General features: G+C 25.3%; 1 protein-coding gene across 3 annotated transcripts in view; it reads left to right on the forward strand.

Annotated features, from left to right (window-relative positions):
- Window positions 1-10733, forward strand: part of LOC117179546 (high affinity copper uptake protein 1) — a 50780-nt gene that overhangs the window by 20439 nt on the left and 19608 nt on the right. For all 3 annotated transcript variants that reach the window (XM_033371455.1, XM_033371454.1, XM_033371456.1), the window contains exon 2: window positions 6328-6567. In XM_033371455.1, coding sequence (XP_033227346.1) covers window positions 6328-6567 — 240 coding nt within the window. The remainder of the gene's footprint in view (window positions 1-6327; window positions 6568-10733) is intronic.

A 10733-nucleotide genomic window follows, 5' to 3' on the forward strand; every position in this document is an offset into this window, starting at 1 on the left:
TGGGCAAATATTTTTGTAGTAAAATTGATATCCGTGAAAAGTGAAATTTTTCATATTTGAATCCGCCATATCTCGGCTATGAAAAATCTTATCAAAAAGTTAAGCATCGCATTTTGAAGGTAAAGAGTAGTTCTTTACGTTGCCATTGTCAGTTTGTGAAAAAAAAATTTTCGCGATGTTACGGGGCCTCGAACACATCAAAATAACGGGTTTTTTTACCCTTTTAGGTTAGAATATCTCGAAAACTGAGGGTGATGGAATTTTTCTGAGGTCAGATTCGGATTCAGCGCAGCAAAAACCTTCGGGTATAGTAGGTCTGGTCTCTGGTTCTGAAAATTGTTGGCCTGTGTTATTAAAGAATAGAATAAATTTATTTCTTTGGTGCTACATGTAGTTTTACACATCTACTAGCCTTTACCTCTGAGACATTTTCAATATTTTGTATTCTATACTTCACGTACTTGTCGATTATTATTATTAATTTCTAATCCTATTCATTGATAATGTAGTCAAATTAGATACTTCCAAAATAGAATTAATTGTTTTCAGAACCATTTCAATTTTTCTTCATAGAATTTTACCTTCAGTTTTAACGGTTCAATCCGAACTTGAAACCGTTTTTGAATTTCGTCATCAAAATCACTGAACTAAAAAATAAAATCAAAAGACCATGATTAATTCCGTTCCGAAATAGTTTAACTCTGCTGAGTAAGGAAGCCGTGAGTTAGCATAGTTAACGGAACAATATAGTTCATGAATGGTTGGTTAATTGGAAATGTTTTGCTTTGACACAATATACTTGGTATTGTTTCAGTATAGAGATTGAAAGCGATCTCAAATATTTACTCCCTAGAAAAATCTTGTTGAATTTTTTCTTTAAACTCTTTTTTACAAGTCATCTTTAAATTAATTGTCTTCCTATCACAAACATGATAATCTTATCGGGGAAAACACTTTCAGAAGAAAGGTTTTAATCATTGGCTTACTGCCTCATTGTTCTCAAAATTATCGTCCTATTTTGTATCTTCTGGAAAAGTCTTTGTTTTTTGCAACAAGTAATTTACATTAGGAAATTGAAGTTTTTTGTTCAAAATATCAACTTCGAGATGAATGTATTTCATTGGACTTGAACTTTGAAATATTTAAATTTAAAATCATCTAAACTCCAGGGATCATAGTCCATCTTTTAGCCCCTTTTTAAAGAAATTTTCCTATTTTTTTATAAACTTTCGATTGATTTCTTAAGAATCAGAAAGAGAAATTAAGAACATAGAAAAAGGCTCTTTCAAAGAGGTTTCAAATATATTCATAAAGATTTTAAAAAGGTTTCAAATATTTTATAAGATTTCAAGAGAAATTTCACACATATTTAAGAGTTTTCACGAAGGTTTCACAAATATCATAAATTCCAAAGAGTTTTTAAAGGTTTCAAAGATATCAAAGTACTTCACAAAGATTTCAAGAAAAATCACAAAGATTGTAAAAATTCAGAAATATTTAAAAATATATCACAAAAATGCCGAAGATTTAAAGAATATTTTTAAATTTTTACAAAGATTTCAAAAACTTCACAAAGATTTCAAATATTTCACACATATTTTAACGCTTTTGCCAAGATTAAATTGATGTCACACAGATTTCACAAAAGATTTTAAGAAAATTTACGACGATTTAAGAAATTTACAAAGATTTCAAAATCTTTTAAATATCATTAATTGCATATAAATTTACATGATTTCAAGAAGATAAAAAAATTTCACAACAAATTTCGAAGATTTAAGAATATTGCACGAGGATTTTAAGAGAATTCACGAAGATTTCAAAGACTTCACAAAGATTTCAAGAATTTCACTAAGATTTAATTGATTCCAGGATCATTTAAATTATTTTACAAAGATTTCAAAATATTACACAACAATTTTAATAGAATTCACAAATATTTTTAATATTTGATTGATTTAAAAAAGATTAAGAAAATTTCACAAGTATTTCAAAGAGTTCAAAGGGTTTTAAAGATTTTACAACCATTTTAAGAGAATTCACGATGATTTAAAAAAACTTCAAAGATTTCAAGGGAATTGAATAATATTTCAAATATTTTATTGATTTGACAAAAATTTCGAAAGGGTTCAAAGATTTCAAAATATTGCACAAAGTTTTGAATAGAATTCACAAAGATTTAATTGATTTCACAATAATCTAAATTACTTTATAAAGATTTAAAAGGATTCACAAGGATTTGGATAGTTTTTGAAGATTTCAAAGTATTGCACAACGACTTTAATAGAATTCACGTATATTTAAAATATTTAATTGATTTTACAAAGGTTTAAAAAAAATCAAAAAGTGTGCGAAAGGTTTCAAACATTGCATTGAGCTTATAAATATTTAAGAAATTTCGAAATATTTTACAAACATTTAAATATAATTCACAAGTATTTTAAAGGTTTCATTAATCTCAAAAAGTTTTCTAGGAAATCACAAAAATTTCAAATGATATCAAAGATTCCAAGGGAATTGAAAAATATTAAAAAGATTCCAAAGATTTCAAAAGATGTTTAAGATTTAAAAATATTGTACAAAGCCTTAAAAAAAATTTACAAATATTTTTAAGACTTCATTGATTTCACAAAGATTTCAAGAAAATCGCAAAGTACTCGATAGGTTTCAAAGATTTTATTAAGTTCACAAAGATTGACATGATTTAATAAAGATTTCAAAACGTTCAAAGATTTTAAACTATTTTTGTAAAGATTGTAAGACAATTCACGAAAATTTCATTAATTTCGCAAAGATTAAAAAAATGTCATAAAAATGTCAAAGATTAGGAATATTGCCCAAAGATTTTAAGATAATTGACGGAGATTTCGAAGATTTCAGAAACATTTAATTGATTTCACAATAATTTAAATTACTTTATAAAGATATAAAAAAAATTTACAATTCACAAAGATTTAAAAATTTTCAAGACATTGTACAAAGCCTTAAATAGAGTTCACAAATATTTTAAATATTTCATTGATTTCACAAAGGTTTTGAGAAAATCACAGAGTATTCGATAGGTTTCAAAGATTTTATTAAGTTCACAAATATATATGATTTCAAAAAGATTTCAAAGATTTCAAACTATTTTTGCAAAGATTGTAAGAAAATTCACGGAAATTTCGAAGACTTCACAAAAATTTAATCGCTTTCACAAATATTTAATTGATTTCGCAAAAATTGAAAATATTTTACAAATATTTCAGAGTTCAAAAGGTATACAATATTTTACAAATATTTCAAAATATTGCACAAAGATTTCAAGGGAATTCAGAAAGCTTGAAACAGTTTCTGAAAGATTTCACAAGATGCAAAGATTTAAAAACTATAATTTTATAATAACATCAGTGAAAATTGTTTACAATTTTATAATTTTATGGAAAAGCCCTGTACATTTCTATTGATTAATAAGTGTACAATACATTGTTGGTAAATTACTCTGCGACCAATAGAATGTGTTACAATTCAATAGAATTGACTGGATTAAAAAAAAAGTAGACCTGGAGTTTTTCTCAAAACAAGGTGGCCGCTGGACCGGGAAACCGGGAAATGATCGGGAATTTTTTGAGACTGGGAAAAACCGGGAAATGACAATGCATTTTTTTACCGGGATTTTACAAATTTGTACCTTACATTTTTTTAAAAAGAATTTTTAAATGTTTTCTTAAAAACTTGAATAAATAGAAAATTAAAAGCCTTTGATGTTGAAAATGTTGGATAAAAAAACCTTTTTATTTAATTTAAAATTTTTTTTAATTTATCTGTACTGTAAGTAATAAAAAGTGAACAAAAACGATTTGAAACCCGTTCAAAATTTAAGAATTTTCAGATTTTAACTTTATTTTAAAAATAACTTCATAATAATATATTCTTAATTAAAGAATTTTATTAAATTTAATATATTGTTACAGTTTAAGATATTCAATTTATACCCCATTCAATTTGAAATTTTTAATTAAAAAAAAAAAGGTTAATTATTGAATATTTAGCAATATTTGAATTTTTATTTAAGACAAGTAAATTGAGACCAAATATTTAAAAGTAAAGAATCTTTAACTGAATTCTTTGGCATAGAAAACCTGAAATCGTTAAAATTTCAAAAAATGCTTAATTTGTAAGTGAAATTTTAAAATTTTGATTTATAATTTACAAATGGACATTTGTAGACAAAATTTGAGTAATTTTAAGAGATATTTAGGAGTTTTAAACAGATTAAAAATTAGCATGCAAATTTTGAAAAGTTTTCTTAAAATCTTCTAGAATCTTTTTTGAAAATTTTGTATAAATTTTTGAAAAACTTTTTAAATATTCACTTAAAATCATTTTTCAAAATGAAAAATTATTTTTAATTTTCCTAGGAATCTTAAGATAATGTTTTTTATTCTTTGGAAGCCTTTCGCAATCTTTTCAAAACTCCTCATATCTCTTAAAATTACTCAAATTGCGCCTACAAATAATAAATGTTCAATTGTTATTTATACATCCAAATCGCAAAGAAATTTTCTAGAATTTGCAGGATTTTCTGAAAATAGTAGAAAAAATTCAATTGATTTTGACAGATATTTAGAAGTTTTAAAAAACTTTACAAAATAATTTTAATTTTAAAACAAATTTAAAACAAATTTAAAACAATTTCTAGATTTCTCAAAATTTTGAAATAAAATTTTGAAGCTTTCCAAGGATTATTCAAAAATAAAATAATTAATAATTTATAAAATAATTGAATTTCTAATTTAAGAAGTGCTCACTTAAAATTTTTTCAATTTTTCAATATTTGATGTTTCTAGCTTAAAATTTCTTAAAATTAAATAATTTTGAAAATTTAAAATTCATTGATTTGTTTTTTAATTTAGAGCATTAGAAATGATAACGCGGATTAAAATTTTTTACGTTCTCATCATTTATGATAGAGAAAGTATTAGAATTGTCGGAAATTTGACATCACACTTTTTCAACGGATCTCCACGTTTCGAGACCCCCTGAATCCGAAAATCAGGTTTTCACGATGGCCTCTGTCTGTCTGTCTGTCTCTGTCTGGCCGTCCGTCCGTAAACACGATAACTCTCGAAAAAATGAACGAATCAAATTCATCTTTGGCACACTTTTTTTAGGTCCTACAAGAAAGGATGAGTTCGTGAACCAGCCATTTTTGATAAAAATTCAAAAAGTGAGCGCATTTTGAAAGTTTTGAGACCACTTTTTTCTGAATTAGAAAATTATATGTACGGTTATTTATAGTATTAAAAAGAACAAACAATTTATCCTTATGACTTTTTTCGATAAAAAGAAAATTCTCAGAGTTATAGCGTTTTCAAATTTTTTTTAATCAACCGAAAATCAAAATTTGAAGCCGAAAAACGCACGACATGAAAAAAGTCAAGAGAAGTAAAACATTTCTTTTTGAAAGCCCTACAATATTATCATAAACAATTTTTGGATTTTCTTGAAAAATCGAAAATTCAAATTTTGTTTGCAAAAAAATAATGGAAAATAAAAAATTCCATTTTGTGGACAAACTATGTAGGATACGAGAAAAGATGGAATTAACAAAAATGGTTATCCCAAAAAAGATCTACAATTTCGTTGAGAATCACTTCTTGATAGGACGCGTACTTTTTGTTTTATTCGTGAAAAGTAACGTTGAAAAAAAAAATTTCAAAAAATGTGTGGAAAACGACGAAAGTTATGAGAAAAAAAATCCAACAAAACCGGTTTACAAATGTCTGTCGGAAATCGAGCGCGCAGCGCGAGTGTCACAATGAGAATGTACCTCAAAGCTTACAGAGCTTTGAGAAACTTAATCTTTGACTATACTTAATTAAATAGACAATACAGAATATGAAGACGCATATAAATACTGCCATCTAAAAGAGATCTTTTTGATAAAGTTTTTTTCAAGTATTCCAAATTCAATGAATAAATATCTGAGCGCGAGATTCAACCGGCGCGCCCTAGGCGCGCTCAAACTTGCGATTTTATACGCGAAAATTATTGAGCATTTGAATAGAAAATGTTTTAATTTAAAACTTTTAAGTTTCTATTTCAAAAGTTCAAAATTTAACAGTTCCACTTTGAGTACTTTCATTTGCAACTCAGTTTTTATTACCTCAAGTGGAAAATTTGGTAGCTTTAGTATTAGATTTATTAATGAATTAAATCCCCCCTTTTTTTTACAAAAACTGAACCACTGAACCGTTGTGGTTTCTAAAACTTAAGAGCGTTGAAATTTGAAAATACGGAACTTTTAAATTTGAAAGGTATCAAGTTTTTTTTCTTATGGTTTAGATGTCTCACAGTGATATGATGAATTCCTCGAGTGGTCATGGATCTCATATGGATCACACAAGTCATATGGATCATGGAAGTATGGATCATGGAAGTATGAATCATGGTAATATGGATCATGGAAGTATGGATCATGGTAGTATGGATCATGGAAATATGGATCCTGGAGCAATGGCATCAATGAATCACAATAGTCACCAGACGGCTAGTGGTGATCACTCAATGCACGGTGGAATGTCGGTCTGTTAAATCCCCAACAATTTTAATATAATTCAGAATTAAACTAAAACTTTTTATTTACAAAAAAATTCTTATGTTAAAAAGTGGTTTTGTTTCCAAAGTGCCTTTCCATAATTTGTGTAACAAATTTTTTTACCATTTTTTATCCCTCTGCTGTGAAAAAGTTAACTGCATTGTTAAATAATATTAAAATTATAATAAATTTTTTTTAAATCTATTATTATACAAGGTGATTTTTTTAACTTGAAACTTTCAAATATCTCGAAAAATAGGCACTCTATGAAAAAATGTTATGAATTAAAAGTTTCAAGTTAAAAAAATCAACATTACGATACACATATAAATATTAATATTATTCAATCAATAAAAAAAATAAATTCATCATTTAATAAAAATTATTTCTTTAATTAAAGTTAAAATAATTAAAGTCATCTTTCTTGGCTGAAAATTCATATTTTGATTGAAAATGTTTGGTTGAAATTTAATTCTTCTAATTGAAAAATCTATTATTATATTTTTCAATTAAGAAGAATTCATCACTGCAGGTTATAAATTATACTATTTTCTAGACAATTGAACTATTCAGTTAAAAAGTCATCTTTTTGGTTAAAAATGCTACTATTTTCATGTAAAATAATTATTTTTAGTTGAAAAGTCTACTATTAAATTGTGTACTCAGATTTCATCGATTTTGGGTAAAAATTTAAGTACATTGTTGAAAATTCCACCATTTTGTTAAAAAGTAGTATTTTTTGGTTGGAAATTCAATTACTTGGTTTTAAGTTCAACTTTAGTCCATTTTTTTTGTTAAAGATTTATCTTTTTTAGTTGAAAATGCAACCAAAATCAAATACTACATTTTCCGTTCAGAATGCATCTTTTTAGAATGGAAATGTAATTAATTGGTCACAAGTTAAACGCTTTTGTTAAAAATTAATTTTTCTGTTGGTTCATAATTTTAATTGAAAATGAATCTCCCTGGTCGAAAATAAGATATTGTATTGAAAATTTTGTTTTTTCTTTGGTTAAAAATTAATCTTCTTTACTAAAAGTTTAACTATTTCAGTTAAACTGGAACTATTTTGTTGAGAAATTGTTTTTTCTTTCTTGAAATTGAATTTTTTTAAACAAAAAATGTAACTATTTCAGTTGAATATTCCATATATTTAGTTGATAATACATGTTTTTGGGTGAGCATAATTTTTTATACTGAAAATTTAACTATTCAATTTTTTCGTTGAAATTCCATTTTTTCGATAATTTATCTATTTTGTTGAATTTTTTTTTTTTTTTTTTGATTGAATAATAATTTTTTAATTGGAAATTTAACTATGTTAGTTGAAAATCAACGTATTTTGTTCAAAATTCGTCTTTTCGGTAGAAATTGATCTTCAGGTGAAAATTTCATCTTTTTGGTTGAAAATTCATCAGCTTAGTTGAAAATTAATTTATTCAACTGTAAATTGAACTATTCTTTTTTGATTGTTAATTGGTCTTTTATACTTCAAAATTCAACAATTTGGTTAAAAATTGGTATTTTTTAGTTAGAAATTTAACTTTTTCGTTGTAAATTCATATATTTTATTGAAAAATCGTTTTTTATTTTGGTTGAAAATTAATTTTTTTGAATAAAAATTAACTTTTTTCATTAAAACTCAATTTTTTTATTGATAATTTAACTATTTTGTTGAAAATTCTTTTTATTTGGCTTAATAATAATTTTCTAGCTGGAAACGTAACTGTTTTACTTGAAAAATAATTATTTTGTTATATTTCGTTGTAAATTCATCTATTTTGTTGAAAAATCGTCTTTTTGGTAGAAATTAATCTTCTTCAGGTGGAAAATTCATCTTTTTGGTTGAAAATTCATCAGCTTAGTTAAAAATTTATTTATTTAACTGAAAATTAAATTGTTCTTTTTTGGTTGACAATGGATCTTTTTTACTTCAAAATTCAACTATTTGGTTAAAAATTTACGTTTTTCGTTGAAATTCAATTTTTCTGTGGATAATTGAACTATTTGTTTAAAATTCTTTTTTTTAATAATAATTATTTGACTAAAAATGTAACTATAGAATTTTATGTTAAAAAATTATCTTTTTTAGTAGAAAATGCATCTGTTTTTGTAGAAATTAATCTTCTTGTTTCAAAAATAAATCATTCCGACTGAAAATTTGAATATTAAAGATCCATGATTTTAGTTAAAAAAAATTTTTTTAACTGAAAATGTAACTATTGTAATTAAATATTTCATCATTTTAATTGAAAATGAATCTCTTTGGGTTGTACAGAAATTGTTTAAGTGGAAATTTAACTATTCAAGTTTTGGTGACAATTTACCCTTTTTTTTTTTTGAAAATTCATCTTATTTTCCAGAGCTTAATCTTCTTCATTGAAAATTAGTATTTTTGTTGAAAATTCTACTATTTCAGTTAAAGATTGATCATTTCTAGTTAAAAATTAATGTTTTTGGTTTAAAATTCAACTATTTAAAAATAAGATTCATAATTTTATTTGAAAATTCATCATTTTAGTTCAAATTTTATTTTTGGTTTTAAATTTATCTTAATTAGTTCAAAATTGAACTATTTAGTTGAAGATTTGTCTTTTTTAATTAAAAATTAAACTATCTGGTTAAGAATTCATATATTTGATTAAAGAATCATCTTTTTGATAGAAAATTAACTTTTTTGTTTAAAAATATTTTTGGTCGAAAATACAAGTATTCCGGTTAAATATTCATCATTGTAGTCTAAATTGATCTTTTTTTTTTAATAAAACGACTTTGTTAAAATTGCATTTTTTCACTTAAAAATCCAACTATTTGGTTGAAAACTAATCTTTTTTTGTTGAAAATTCAACTATTTGGTGATAATTTTGGCTCAAATAATACTTTAGGATCATAAAAAAATGCAGTTGGGCCTATATATGATAAAGTTATAGCATATTAGAGATCAAAAAATTGTCAAGGATTTAATTGCTCGTAAAGCTTTAAACGCGTTTTTTTCGAAACAACTTTTTTTCAAACTGGGAGGACATGAGTCAAAATATCTCAAGTGTGGCACTTTTAAATCGATAGTTCTATTTGCAATCAATTTAGACCGTTTTCGATTTGTTTTTATATCAAAATAACTCCACTAAAATATTTTTGCAAACATTTTTTTTTAAATTATTAACAATCAAAGTTCTTAATCATTTTTTTTTCAAAAATGAATTAGTCGAGAACGGTTCATCGAAATTCAATAATTGGGTTACGAAGTATACTTCACGCTAAAAAGTTTTTGGGTAGTAAAAAATTTTTTATTGTTTAAAATATTGTTTGTTTTAAACAATTGAAAATTAATTAAACTTCTCCGTCTGTGAAAGAATTCTTCCACGTTCCAGTAGATTTTACAATCTCTTCCGAAAATTATGATGAAAAAAAAAGTTTGCATTTTGCAGTAGTTCAAAAGTTATTGATTTTTTCGTGACCGCACTCCGACCTCCTGGGCTGGTCGAGTAAATCGCAAATCGGTTCAAAAATTCAACCTTGTAGTTGAATTTTAAACCAAAAAAGATAAATTTTTAATAAAAAAATTTAGTAGTTATTTAAATAAAAAATCTCCATTATTTTAAATAACAACTATTACATTTTTTTATTTAAAATTCAACTAAAAGGTTGAATGTGGACTTGGTTAGGTGGAGTGGAAGTGTGCGTATGTGTGTCCATATCAACGGAAGTATTTATAAAGAATTACGGTTATTATATGATATTATATGGTGTGAGTGATGATTATTAAGTGCAATAAAAGTAGGCTGATAAGTGAGATTAAAAAGTGACGTTTAAAAAGGTATTTGTATTTTATTATTGGCGATATACGTAAGGGGTTAAAATTTATAGGTTAGATCGAAAAAGTATTAAAATGGCAGAAAACGAGGGAAACAAGGAACTGGTCACGAAGTTAGGTGTAACAGCAGCAGATGGCGCGAAGTGTAATAAAAATACCGATATCGATAGAGACAAGACTGACAAAACTGAAATAACTGAGAATAACCTAGATAAGACAGACGAGATGAAAAAATGTGGTAGAGGGAGACCACCAAAAGAAGAAAAACTAGTAAGAGAAGCTCAAAATAACAAAAAGATAGATGAGATATTTAAAGCTTCGGAAAAAACAGGGACAGAA

Source organism: Belonocnema kinseyi, chromosome 9 (genome assembly GCF_010883055.1).
Source record: "Belonocnema kinseyi isolate 2016_QV_RU_SX_M_011 chromosome 9, B_treatae_v1, whole genome shotgun sequence".
In the NCBI taxonomy this organism is placed as follows: domain Eukaryota; kingdom Metazoa; phylum Arthropoda; class Insecta; order Hymenoptera; family Cynipidae; genus Belonocnema; species Belonocnema kinseyi.